Source organism: Manihot esculenta, chromosome 9 (genome assembly GCF_001659605.2).
Source record: "Manihot esculenta cultivar AM560-2 chromosome 9, M.esculenta_v8, whole genome shotgun sequence".
Lineage (NCBI taxonomy): Eukaryota > Viridiplantae > Streptophyta > Magnoliopsida > Malpighiales > Euphorbiaceae > Manihot > Manihot esculenta.
In genome coordinates, this window is record NC_035169.2 from 35,537,816 (window position 1) to 35,550,940 (window position 13,125).

The 13,125-nt window shown below is 32.4% G+C and overlaps 3 protein-coding genes across 6 annotated transcripts; 2 read left to right on the forward strand and 1 right to left on the reverse strand.

The window, feature by feature from the left end:
- The first annotated feature begins 2,442 nt into the window (after positions 1-2,442).
- LOC110622959 (acyl carrier protein 1, chloroplastic) lies at positions 2,443-4,782 on the forward strand. The gene is made up of 4 exons (XM_021767728.2): positions 2,443-2,600; positions 3,191-3,298; positions 3,787-3,909; positions 4,425-4,782. The coding sequence occupies exons 1-4, from the start codon at positions 2,550-2,552 to the stop codon at positions 4,551-4,553; spliced, it is 411 nt and encodes a 136-aa protein (XP_021623420.1). The 5' UTR covers positions 2,443-2,549; the 3' UTR covers positions 4,554-4,782.
- Positions 4,783-5,058: 276 nt separating this feature from the next.
- On the reverse strand, positions 5,059-7,938 carry LOC110622958 (protein CANDIDATE G-PROTEIN COUPLED RECEPTOR 2). 2 transcript variants are annotated; one of them, XM_021767726.2, is made up of 7 exons: positions 7,358-7,938; positions 6,255-6,446; positions 5,937-6,099; positions 5,738-5,840; positions 5,563-5,644; positions 5,372-5,423; positions 5,059-5,333 (listed from the first exon to the last, which is right to left on the reverse strand). In XM_021767726.2, the coding sequence occupies exons 1-7, from the start codon at positions 7,661-7,663 to the stop codon at positions 5,308-5,310; spliced, it is 924 nt and encodes a 307-aa protein (XP_021623418.1). In that variant the 5' UTR covers positions 7,664-7,938; the 3' UTR covers positions 5,059-5,307. The 2 variants fall into 2 exon arrangements, with proteins under 2 accessions (XP_021623418.1, XP_021623417.1); XM_021767725.2 differs by having other exon boundaries at positions 5,059-5,423.
- A 1,996-nt stretch (positions 7,939-9,934) lies between these two features.
- Positions 9,935-12,926, forward strand: LOC110622733 (superoxide dismutase [Cu-Zn]). 3 transcript variants are annotated; one of them, XM_021767336.2, is made up of 7 exons: positions 9,938-10,089; positions 10,902-10,990; positions 11,077-11,178; positions 11,294-11,389; positions 11,549-11,656; positions 12,439-12,492; positions 12,666-12,926. In XM_021767336.2, the coding sequence occupies exons 2-7, from the start codon at positions 10,915-10,917 to the stop codon at positions 12,686-12,688; spliced, it is 459 nt and encodes a 152-aa protein (XP_021623028.1). In that variant the 5' UTR covers positions 9,938-10,089; positions 10,902-10,914; the 3' UTR covers positions 12,689-12,926. The 3 variants fall into 3 exon arrangements, with proteins under 3 accessions (XP_043816442.1, XP_043816443.1, XP_021623028.1); XM_043960507.1 differs by lacking the exons at positions 12,439-12,492; positions 12,666-12,926 and adding an exon at positions 12,124-12,428 and having other exon boundaries at positions 9,935-10,089; XM_043960508.1 differs by lacking the exons at positions 12,439-12,492; positions 12,666-12,926 and adding an exon at positions 12,224-12,411 and having other exon boundaries at positions 9,936-10,089.
- The last annotated feature ends 199 nt before the right edge of the window (positions 12,927-13,125 follow it).

A 13,125-nucleotide genomic window follows, 5' to 3' on the forward strand; every position in this document is an offset into this window, starting at 1 on the left:
TTTTTTTATTTTAATAAAATCAATTTTTTTATCATATAAAATAAGTTGCATTAAAAATCTAAATGAGCGGCCGTTACAAAAGCATTTGTTGAGAAACAAATCAAACAAGCCCAATAATATAATTCAGAATTCTAAACAAAACTTAATCCATTCCAAGTTGAGCCATAAATTACCAATAAAACTCTTTTCACATCAAATAATTTTTAAATAACAAGTTTAATTTGTCATTATTCACTATCACTTTCCTTTATTATCTATTTTCTTTCAGTCCAAACAAAATGAAAGAGAATATTGTTTTATTTTTCTTTTATTTTCCTCAATCCAAATCCAAATATAGCATTGGCAGTTGATACATTATTTTTTATTGCTAGAACATTTTTGTCAATTATTTATTTATAATAAGCTATAATATCTCTCACTATCTTTAAAATAAGGTGAATTATCCATAAAAACTTATAAATAAGGTGGGTTAATAACGTCCAAATATAACTGCTAACAGAAAATTGATATATAACTATCTGCCTGAAAATGAAATAAAACCAACTGGTTGGTCAGTTGACATCCACAAATATAGAAATGGCCCAAACCTGTAAAAGAAACTCTTGTGAAACTTGGAATAATCTATATAAACATTTATTTGTTAGTAATAACTTTTAGGTAAATTACACTTTATTCTTAATAATTAATCCATCAAAATATTTAAATTATAAAAGTTAATGGGAGTCGAGTATTTTTTCAAATAAAAAATTAAAATATTTAAATTATAATAATTGAGAATGAATTGATTATAAAGAAATTTAAATATATAATTTATAAAATGTAGAGACTGATTCATTAATTATTTTAAAATTCAAGCGTAGTTTATTTATTTAAAAATAATAATAAATATATTTCTATATTTTTAATAATAAAAATTATTAGAGAGAACTCTAATTTAGACGGACTGATTATAGAGATATTTAAGTGTTTAATTTTAAAAATATAAGAATCAATTTTTAATATGCTAAAATTTAAGGATTAAAATGTAGTTTATTATAATTTTATTTTAAAATTAATATTCTAGTTTTTAATTAAAATATATGAAAATTTATAAAACCTATCATACAAAATGTTTTTGTATTTAGTTAACTGTGTATATAAACATGTTTGAATATTCAAAACTTGTACACAAAACTTAAAATTAATTTAAAACTGGATAATAATTTTAAACTCAAAGCCATGAGTTTGGATTGGATTGTGTGCAGAAAAGTACCCAACCTGCTGAAATTCCTAACTGCAATTGTACGTTTTGCAAGCCAGCAGATTAAGGAACATCCATTTATGATGTAGGTTCAGAATTTACTGCTAACATATTTCAACCACCCCAAAACCAACAACCCAAGGTGGAATTTAATTTTTAAAAAAATTATTAATTAATTTAATATATATTTTAAATTTTTTTATAATAATTTTTTTAAAATATTAATAATGTTTTAATATATTTTTCAAAATCAAGAAATTAATTAGTAAATTTTTTTATATTATAAAGATTAAATAAAGGTATATAAATATTTTTTTTTAAAAATAATGATAAAAAAATCTTCTAAAAAGGTTTTATAAAAGTGGGCTGGGTTTTAGGTTTGGGGCTCCGAGCCCATCTAGTTGTTGGTGGCCTTAATAATGTAAAGTTCATAACCCATTTGACTTGATTCTGCCTTGTAATCATTGAGGAACGACCGGTTGGGTTGATTACTCGACTGCCTTTCCAACTAGAAACCGCGGGTTTGAAGTGGGGATGATCAGATTGGGGCTCAAATTTTTGGGAAATTATATTATATTAAAATATGAAGAATAAATTCCATGTAATTCAAAGCAGGCACTTGAGAATTTCTTTAGAGATTTTAATCAGGAAAATATTTTTTTAAAGAAATGTACAGCCATACAGAAGTATATTTTAACGTGGAATTTAATTATATATTTTTTATAATCAATCTGAATTGCTTGATAAATATAATTTTAAATTTTAATATACTTAATATTTTTAAAAAATATCATTGAAAATTAACTTATTATCATTAATTATTACGGGAACTCAAAGTTTGATTTTTTTTTTCAAAATTTTAATTAAAAAAAATTCATTCTATAAATTTTATTTATATTTATATTTATTATTTTAAATATTATTTACTTATTTTTTTATATTATAATAATATATAAATTGATTCTTATAATTTTAATTTATTTTATTTTTAAAATAATTTTTTATTAATTATTATTTTATAAATAAATATTTAAAATATTTTCTAAAATTAATATAATTGAAAAATTAATAAAATAATTATTTTTTTAATATATGTAAAAAATTTGATAAAAAATATTTTTTTAACATATGTTAAAAAGTAAACTCAATAAAAACTTATGTAATTGAGAGAGTAAATAAATAAAAAGAGGAGAGACCTTGGCAATGTCACACACAGGCCACTTATAAAAACTGTAACTTACCTCGCTTTCGCCGTCTCATTTCATCTAATACTCTCTGTATCTCTTCGCTCTGTCTCATCATTCTTCCCATGGCAGCCGCCGCTGGCTCTTCGGTCTCTGTGCAGGCTCGTCCTAGCTTGGTAATTTACATTTTGGAGCTTCGTTTCTCCTCTCAGAGTGTAGCTTCTTTCATCCTGTCTCTTGTGTTTTAGTGTTCCGCTATAGATATGTTAATGCTTCTATTGGAGCCTGATTTGCTTCTTTTTTTTATGATGTGATGTGGATATTGCGATTTTTACGTGAGATTCCTCGATTGAAGCTCTATCGAGGATTGGATCTAGGAAATGGGAAACCTGTGATTCTCTTTGCATGAGATTAGATGTCTCCAGTTAATAGTCATAAATACACAAGGAATTTCTCTTTTGTTGGTCTAGTTAGTATAAGATGTTCATGCATATTAATTTTTACAAAAAAAAAGTGAAGATTTGTCTAGCGGACTTGTTTATTTTGAATTTAGAAGTAGAAATCGAAGTGTTTTAGACTCTTAATTCTTGTTAGAAACACATTACAATTGCCATGATCTTCAAATTCTTGGTAGAAGCACATTACAATCTCCCTTTTCTGGAGAGGGTTGGGTTAATTGGGGTTTGATAGTGTTCTTTTTGTTTTTGTTTTGTGCATTACCATTAATATTAGACTGAAGTTCTTGTGTTTGAATGTGTTAAAACAGGCTGCAAACAGAATCTCTAGTCTGAAATCATTTTCACTTTCAAGCCAGAGAAGTTTCCTGTCCTTTAGAGTGCAGCCAGTTCCAGCTCGCCTTCGGATTTCTTGTGCTGTATGTTCTCTACTTCCAATTATTTTTTCACATTTTGAACTAGTAGGCTTTAATGTACTTGCGAGAAAATTGATTCTGCATGGACAGCTTTCATTATTTCCTTTGTTAGGCTGAATCTGTTTTTTGTTGTTTCCATGTTGAGTAAATAATTAGCTATGTAAATAAACATCTTGATGATATATTTTGTTATAGATGCCTGATTAATTTTGCTTCTATGATGTAATAAATTATAAAGTAATGCTTGTGGTTGCTGGAAAGAAATGTTTTAGGTGGATTTTACTTTTGAAGAACGTTTAAGAGTATCTCAGGCAAATGCATCCATAAGGAAATTGGCCACAGAATTTCATACAGTTAATGCGAAGGTTGAATGTACAATGTTTTGTAATTGTGCTAGTTAAGGTGGAATGTATAATGTTTTGTGGTTGTGCTAGTTAATCTTCTTATCTTGAGTTCAGAAAGTGATTTGCGTACTAAATGATCTTGAGCAGGCCAAGCCAGAAACAGTAGAGAAAGTGTGTGAAATAGTGAAGCAACAGCTGGCATTATCACCAGAAACTGCTGTTACTGGCGAGTCCAAATTTGCAGCCCTAGGAGCAGATTCTCTTGATACGGTGGGCAACAGTTTCTTGCATTGTCTGTATATTAATTTTGGATTTTTCCCTTGATAATTTTTCTTTTTCTTAGGTCTGATGATGTGTTCCTCTGGCTGGTTATGGTTGATTGATTGATGCACCACCTGTAACGCTTTAGTTTTTGTTTTTTGTATGTGATTCTTGTTCAGTTTGTTCCCAATGCATTTTTCAAGTGCCATAGGAAACATATCACAGATCAGTAATTTATTCCATTCCATTCTCATTTCCATTTGGAGTTAAATATTTTCTGGTGAATGCTTGTCTTCTCGGAAATTATGGAATAGTTGAAGGCAGGAAGTGGCAGTAGTGACCCCAAATAGATAGTTATGAATTTGGGAACCTTTTTATGTTTAGTTCCATATATCTGTCTCCAGGAGGAACATGAGCAAACCTTCTCATGTTGGAGTTTGGGTTGTCTGCTGTCTTTAGCCTGTATTATTATCCACTAGTTTAATTCTTTGTTACTAACTTTGAGGAATATGGCATCTTTTCAGGTTGAGATTGTGATGGGACTTGAAGAGGAATTTGGTATTAATGTGGAAGAGGAGAGTGCCCAGAGCATTGCAACAGTTCAGGATGCTGCTGATCTAATTGAGAAACTTGTTGAGAAGAAGAGTGCATAGATGAAATGCGCACCAGAAATAGAACCCTTTTCTTTTTTCGTGGAACTATGCTTTTTATTAGCTAGCCAATCTCCTTTTGAACTTAGTTTTTGTGGCTTTCTTTCAGAGAAACTAGTAAATTGCTGAACTAGGAAGTCCATATGTTGCTCTTCTGTGAAATTATGCTGTTGTACTTTTTGAACGAATGAGGCCTGCCTTGCTGAAATTGGTTGGAATTCGCTTTTAATTCCATGCGTAGCGTCCCCATTCCAAAAGCCCCTGCGAATAAAAGCTTTACAACTCAGGTCGCTATAATCGAGTTATGTCGCCCAGGTTGTTCCCTTGTGTGTCTCATTCCTCTGAATGAACACGCATAAATTTCCAAACTTGTTATTGTCAATTAGCACATACAGTTACGTAGTTTTTCACAATATTCAATTAATATTTAATACTCGCAATAAAAAAGTTGGCATTTTTGTAACCTCCTCTCATATTACCTAGCGTTGTTTAGCAAACCGGCTAAAAATTTCATTTGAACTAGAACTACCTTTATGCTTCACTTATTCTGTATTATACAGAGTTATATTTTTTAATGCGGTCTAACCAGTTCTTAATTGGTACACAACAAAGCGTTCCAAGTGCCAGAGGCACACTACATCTATTGTAAAAGAACGAGTCCAGCAAGCAATGAACAAGCATCTCTTCAAGTGCAGAAATTTTTGCACTCTGAAAGTTACTTTAATATACAGAATCATCCAGCCAGAATATCACAGCATCACTCCCAATCAGCATCAAAGAAACCAGCATCTTTCATCACTCCCAATCAGCATCAAAGAAACCAGCATCTTTCATTTCTGAATAGTATACATTCTCCAGATGTAAATCTTCCTCCTACAGAAGAATCAGAAAAACGTGGACAATGATTATAGCAATGTCATGCTTAATAACCGGGACGACAAAAGCTGAGAATATAAATGGCAAAACCAAAATTCAGAAAATGTCAAGAAAACAGTTCAATATGATGATAAACCTGGAAAAAGTCCGCTAAAAATGTTATGTATAGAAGAGGAAGGTAAAAGGCATGGTAGCAGACGATTGTGGTGCTGTACAACCTGCAAGGGAAAACAAAGGGGAAAAAAAGGAAAATTATATATGGTTGCTGAAAACTTTAAATGCAATATTTTGAGGATCTAATCCAAAATTACCAGAAACCAAAACCAGTCCCATTCACAGTTAGCCCACAGGCAAATAGTGCTAGTGCGTTCAAGATGAACATAATAACAATGTACTTGTAGAATGCAGGCCTTGCTGCAAAAGATGGAGAAAGACATAAGGTCATAACAAACGGCTTGAAAATTGACAAGAAAATCCTGGTGCTAACATGCATGAATTTCGCAAACTTACCAGGTAACCTTTCCCTTTGCTTGGAAAGGTACATGAACAATATGAAGCCATAAACTGCAGTTAGTACTAGCCTATGGACAACCCACAAGCTCCACTTCATTTGATGTTGCTCTTCGTTGCTGTCGATGAACAAAGGGATCCCAAGTCCAAACGTATAAATTGCCTGTAAGATAAAAGATTTCAAATTTAAGGTCCATTGACTATTGTCTAGCTTCAATTTACAAGATTGAGGGTGGTCTGAATCAACATCACACTAACATAATTTTGTGCCCGTTAAAAATATCAAACAGTTAAAAGGCTTTCAGAAAAAAGAAATACCTTAAGGAGTATGTCCACACCAACAATCAGTGCTGATACAGCAAAGGTCCGTGTCAAAGCTTCCAAACTACTTGCATAATTCCCTTGGAGTAAAAAGGCAATCAAGCTTACTTCCAAAAACAGCATTCCAGATGATGTAAACAAAGATAAGACATCCCATGTCAATTCTTTTCCAGCAGTGCACTCCCATGCCTGTCAATGAAGACAGTATTTCACTTAATTGTCACCAAAAAGGCCAGCCCAGAAAGAGAAGCAAGAAGAAGCTCCAAAATTAAGTCTTAAAACTAACAACAACTTGTCATATAATCCTCAATAAATTTTGAATTAATCTAAGCAGTGAACTGTTGTTGACAGCTATAACTGTAATTAGTACCCAATAATAAACCCAATAACTGTAATTAGTACCCACTATTTGGAAAATATATCAGAGGAACCTAACAAAGATACAAAGATGCACAACCTAATAAATCAAAAACACACATTTTGGTCAGTAGCTAATCAAAATAAATTAGTATACCCATCTTAACTATGGTTTCATCAGATTTTTCCTGCGCATTGGAAGAAAAGATTAGTGATCTATTAAAAAGAATAGTTTCAGACACTTCAGTGTATATGCTTTGAGTTTATCAATGGACCTATTATCTGTAAACAACTTTTTTGCAACAACAGTTAATTAACATCATTTTATTTACCATCATTTGGACAAAGTACAATACTCCTGACACCCACAAATGCACACCTATATTAAATGAAAGAAGCTAAAGGCCCCTGAACTGAAAACTAAAACTGGAAGTCCCATTTAAACCCAACTAATTTCCATATTTATGAACTACTAATGATCACTAGAAGGAGGAAATATTAGACGTTGCAAACTGAATCATATTTGCAGCCACAATTGCAATATCCACCATAAAAACCACCCAAATTTTCGAGCTAAATCAATAAAACCATGTAAAATTAACCATATACCGTAATAAAATTGAAAAAGACTGAATTCAAAGTGAACTCTACATTCAGGAAACAAACAAATACGATGCTGATTCAAATAATTCAAATTAAACAAATTAGCCAACCTTTTGGATTCCAAATTGAAAGTGACAAACCTGAAAGAAGCACCAAGCAAGATTGAGCAAGCTAACGAGCCAAAGACACCCATAATAAGCGATCATGATATAAGATCTCCCATGGGATAGCTTCCTTACACTCATTTTGGCCTGAAATGCCAAGTATAGTACAAAAGCAAGAGAAGCCACAATGAGAGTGAGATTGTGCAAGAACCCATGGCACTCGAAGAGCCAATTGTGCAATCCCGAGCCAAGCGAGCCACTACCTTTAAGAGAGGAATGCGGGTTTTGTGAGACTGGGATTGAAAACGGAGACTCTTGAGATTCTCGGTAGAAATTTCGCATTGTTCTCTGTGCGTTAAAGAAATAATTGGAAGTCGAAACCCCAAACCCAAACACTAACCCTAGGCCTTGAAATGCTGGCGCATAAGAAAATATTCCGATGGATTGCGATGGTGGTTTTCAGCTCGCGTAGAGAAGATGTGGACGGTCCCGCGATGGATTCTGCAACAGACTTACCGGTGAGAAACTGAGAATTGGGAAATGATCTTACAAGTTTTATTCTTCTTATTATATTTATTTATTCCATGGACGAGGCACCTTTGTTTATCAAGGGTCTGTAATATTTACCCAACGGTTCGATTTTAAATGGAATAAGAAAAAAAATCCGAAAAAAAATTAGAAACCAAATTTCAATCATTTAAGAATTTTTCTTTACAACGCAATTGCATTGGATTGAAATGCTCATAAACAAGTATCCGATGCAAAAGACAAGCCCTAAAGGAGTAGCCAAGCCTATAGCCCTTACAATCCAAATGAGCCTAAAACTCAAAAGCCATATTTAGAACCCAATCCGAAAAATTATTGGATTTGCACAGTCGATCTGGATCATTTACATTGAACTGAACATTGTTCTCACCGCTTTGTGCCTAACGACCACCACACCATACTGATTGCACATAAAGGATCAATCAAGAGCACAAATCCAACCAATGACCAGCAAAAAAGACATAATCGACCATAAACAACGAAAACTTATAACAGAGTACAGAATCTAAATCAACACAAAAATCAGACTACTCGCGCAAACCAGCCAAAATCACTATAAACAAAAACCATGCAAAATAATAAAAAACTTAAAAGATATAATTTTAAATACTTCAAAAAAAAGCTAATTTATAACATTTTCAATTTAAAATAACCACAAAGCCATTATCAAGAACATCCCGACGTCGAGTTTTCACCAACTCTTTGCATCATTGACAAAATCAACGCTCCAACAATATTCCATTGCAGAATAACATAAAAATTCACTAAATAAATAAGAATAACCCAAAAAATTAACTTTGATTTCCATTGTTTCACACATTCTTTCACTTCCTATGTTTTTCTCTTTTAAGTAATCTACTAATTTAAGAAGCTAATTGGATTGAAAAGTAAAAGAAATTGTTTCCTTTTCTAAATCACTCAACATGCCTCGCAATTAGTGACATAACAAACATAAATCAATTTACGAAACAAACAAAACAAATAAATGTTCATCATCCACCCTCAAACTTCAATAAAGAAAATCAATGTCAACCAAGGGTGAAGCTAAGAAAGCCTAATTTTTCAATAATTAAGTTTACTTAAAAAAAAAAACTATTGTAATGCAAAATCAATAAATTCGAATTGACACTAAAATAAGAATGGGCATTTAATAGGTATATAAACTCAAATTGATACATTATAAAAAATCATTATGAAATTTGATGATAGACGAATAAGTCATTATGAATGCAATATAAATATGAATCTACACGATATATAATTGTCAGATTAAATTTACTGAACGGAATTAATTCAATTTTAGACTCTATTTATTTTATGAATATTTTTTAACATTTAAAATGTTTTAAAAAATTAATTAATAAAAAATATTTTTTAATTAAAAAGTTATTTTAAAGAGTAAGTTTGCATTTTGATTTGAAACCTCTATATATATATATATATATATATATATATATATATATATATAGAGAGAGAGAGAGAGAGAGAGAGAGAGAGAGAGGTTTCATAAAAACATATATATGGAGGTTTAAAAAAAATACTTTTCATAAAAAATATTTTTTACAAAAACTAAATGGTTAAATGTTGAAAAATATAAAAATATTTTCGTGATATAGATGGAGAGAGGGTTAGTGTGAAAAAGATAATCGGTAAATGCGGTTAAAGTTAAAAATAAAAATGACATGAACAACACATGACTGAGTTGGTGGCACCAACCGAAACGGATAAAATCCATAATTTTAATTGTAAAATTTTAAGTATAAATTTTAATATAGTGAAATAAAATAATAAAATTTTTATTTTATTTATTTTTTAAAAAATTAAAATTTATTATTATTTTTCAAAATTTTTTTATGTTTTTAATTAAAAATTTTAATTAATAAAATAAATATAAAATTAAATTTTAAAACATTCCTCAAAACGTTAAGAAAAAATTTTATTGTTGGGCTTGGATGAGCGTTCGTGGCCCACATGAGACTAATATTAGGGGTTTGGCAAACTGTAAATCTGCAAACTTACAGCAGTCATTTTTAATTACCATATTTCATTTGCGGGGCAGCGGGGTAGGTGAGGGTAAATACTAGAAATTTCTGGAGATTTTGTTTTGTGAATCACAATTCTCTATATTATCAGTCAAAAATCACAACCGCATGACACACACACTCTCTGTCTACTGTTCTCTCTCGATCTTCTCTGTCTAAGCTCTAAAGGGGTGCTCTGAGGTAAGAGCTTTTGAATTCTCTCTATCTGTCTTGATCTGGATCATTATGGGCTTTGAATTTGATCATCGTGCATGTTTTTTTTTTTTTTTTATAATGTTCTTGTTTGCTTTCTTGTACAGTTGTTTTCTTCTTTGCTTGAGTGTTAAATCTGTACTCGGATTTGATGTTTTTGTTTTATTTGCTATAGGTTTGCATGCTTTATTCATTGATCTACATATATATATTTTTATCCAATGTCCTTTATTGTTAAGTGTGGGGTTTTTTGGGATGTAACTAGCAGGATAGAAAGAAAAATGAATTAGGGATTTGAAAATATCTCATAGAAGGATGACTTCCATGTTAATGATATTTCTCTTTTTGGCTGGTATAGTATGTTGTGATTTTTGCGTGGATATGGTTTTTCATTATTAAGTACCTGTTTGCCGTCTTGGTTTGTGAGATAAAATTGCTTTTAGGGGAAAAAGTGACATTTTAGACGCTTTAAAGCAAAAAAGTGTTTTATTGTTTAGTATTCTTGTCGCTAAAACTTGTTCAATTTAATTTTAGTGTCTCGATATTCTCTGATAAATATATCTTGAAGAAAAATACTTTTCTGGCAGCAGTTCTAACTGTAATAGCAAATAAACTCCATGTTTCTTCTTCTCCTAGAATTTGAATTCTATTGGAATTGAGATTTTAAAGCTGTTTTTAGGCTAATGTCTAGGAAATATATGAGCTAGCCTTTTTTCACTTTAGATTTGCCTTTTCAGTTCGTTTTACCTCTGGCAAGTGTTAATATGCAACTTTTGACTTTTGGCTTTTATCTTTTCTAGATCACGTAAAACAATGGTGAAGGCTGTTGCTGTTCTTACCAGTAGTGAGGGGGTTAGCGGAACAATCTTCTTTACCCAAGAAGGACATGGTATTTCTGCACTCTTACCAGTTGGACTCGGAATTTGGATTGCTAAATTCCCTTTGTGGATAACCCTTTTCATATTTTTCTATCAGGTCCTACCACTGTAACTGGAAACATTTCTGGCCTTAAGCCAGGGCTTCATGGGTTCCACGTCCATGCCCTTGGAGACACAACAAACGGTTGCATGTCAACTGGTATTGTCAAATTTGGGGAAATTATCCTCTTCTTTTTTGGCCTTACCAAGAATAAAAAAACTGCATACATTTGTGTGACATTCTCCATGCTCGATATTTCGTGATCTTTTGGCAGGGCCACACTTTAACCCTTCTGGCAAAGATCATGGTGCCCCTGAGGATGAGATTCGTCATGCTGGTGATCTGGGAAATGTCACTGCTGGTGATGATGGTATGCATTGTTGTTTAAATATTTACATATTCTTAATTCTAACATACCAATATTCCTCCTATTGGTCAGAAAGATATGAAAGGTTTTCTTCTCATTCCAGTCTTAATGTTGTTTGATACTTTCTGGGTCATTAAAACTACTGGTTATTGTGTGGTCCAGGCACTGCTAGTTTCACAATTATTGACAAGCATATTCCTCTTTCTGGTCAAAATTCAATCATAGGAAGGGCAGTTGTTGTTCATGCAGATCCTGATGATCTTGGCAGGGGTAAGCTTTAATTCTTAGCTTTGAGATCTTGTTTCAACTCTTATTTAGTATTGTCATTGATGTGGACAGTGGTTCCTGCCTCTTGATAACTAGCATTAAATTTTGAGTTGTCTCTCAAACATTCCAACTCAGGGGTAAGAGAGGCAAATTTAAATTTGGGGAGGCACTGATTGCTATTTTAAGTAGTAAACTTCATTACTATTGAAATATGGAGCCTGGCATTCTTAAGCATTTTATTGAAGGTTAAATTATAGAAATTAGAAATATATGTGCCCAGCATACACCCTATATTGTAGTAAGGTTTAACGGCAAAATCATTGTGATAAAATGGGCCCTTAATTGTGCAGAAGTTGTTTTCTGATGGCATTAATCCCGGGGGGGGGGGGGGGGGTGCTGTTAAACCAACTTTCTACTGCTGGTGCCCAAGGGGAGACTTAACTAACTATTGCTGGTGTGTTGATATGTAGTTTTTTCTTCTTTTCCAAATGGATGTGAATTTGTGCTAGAAGCAATGGAATTCCTTGTGCTTTGGTATTTCTATAATCCAACGTTTCCTCATCATTATAGTATGGCTGGTGACAAGCTGAATGCTTGCTGTGGATTTTGGTCTGTTTGATGCATTGAAGTGACCCTTAGCCAGCCCACCATCTCACTCTCCCCAGAAAGCTATGATGACCCATTGCCTTGTTAGCAAGACTTGATATGTTCTATTCTGCTTCTTAGTCATTTATTTCCTGATGAAAGCAAGAGCTGCTCATGGCGCGATTCATTTTTGTATGCAGGAGGACATGAACTCAGTAAAACCACCGGAAATGCTGGTGGCAGAGTAGCATGCGGTAAGCATTAAACTTTCCTGACTGCATCAATGAGAAAAATATTTTTGTTCAACACTAGAATTTTATCGCCGTTGGAAAAATGGTCATTACTATTTTTGATACTTGGAGCTCATCGTTGTTTCAGTCAAATGTGTATTAACCAGATTACTGTTTGTTCAAATATCTTTGTGCAGGTATTATTGGTTTGCAAGGATAGAGTGCTTCTCCAGAGATCAATAACAAGACAAAGACAGCTGAAACATGCACAGCCGGACAACCTTTAGAAGAACGTTAGGAGACCATTAACTCATTTGAATAAAAGAAAGAATAATACTGTAGTTTTGGCTGGTTTGGTCTTGTGATCTCAAGATGGTGTATGCTTTGTATGGTTTCGTGAAGTTTATTGAACTTTGAACTTTTTCGAATAGTAGGGCTTGCTCTTTGTCTGGTCCAAATTCAGGCCGTGGATGTTTTATACTGCTTTTGTTTTAGCTTCATTGAATGATCGAAGATTTTAACTGGTTTAAAATTTCTGGAATTAGGGGAACTGCGCAGTGCATAGCTTTCTGTGACAAGCATCCAGATATGAACTGGAGCATGCCTCTTCTGCTGGCTTGCAGTTATAGTGTATTTTGTTCAGCCCAAGCTTCCATG

Bases quoted from the DNA above. Each gene is read 5' to 3' on its own strand.
- LOC110622959 (XM_021767728.2), top strand. From the start codon at position 2,550: ATGGCAGCCGCCGCTGGCTCTTCGGTCTCTGTGCAGGCTCGTCCTAGC. The intron at 2,601-3,190 runs GTAATTTACATT...GTGTTAAAACAG, and splicing joins TGCAGGCTCGTCCTAGCTTG to GCTGCAAACAGAATCTCTAG. The intron at 3,910-4,424 runs GTGGGCAACAGT...GCATCTTTTCAG, and splicing joins GAGCAGATTCTCTTGATACG to GTTGAGATTGTGATGGGACT.
- LOC110622958 (XM_021767726.2), bottom strand. From the start codon at position 7,663: ATGCGAAATTTCTACCGAGAATCTCAAGAGTCTCCGTTTTCAATCCCA. The intron at 6,447-7,357 runs GTTTGTCACTTT...CTTCATTGACAG, and splicing joins TTGCTTGGTGCTTCTTTCAG to GCATGGGAGTGCACTGCTGG. The intron at 6,100-6,254 runs GTATTTCTTTTT...TTTATCTTACAG, and splicing joins GTGTGGACATACTCCTTAAG to GCAATTTATACGTTTGGACT.
- LOC110622733 (XM_043960507.1), top strand. From the start codon at position 10,915: ATGGTGAAGGCTGTTGCTGTTCTTACCAGTAGTGAGGGGGTTAGCGGA. The intron at 10,991-11,076 runs GTATTTCTGCAC...TTTTTCTATCAG, and splicing joins CTTTACCCAAGAAGGACATG to GTCCTACCACTGTAACTGGA. The intron at 11,657-12,123 runs GTAAGCTTTAAT...GTTGATATGTAG, and splicing joins TCCTGATGATCTTGGCAGGG to TTTTTTCTTCTTTTCCAAAT.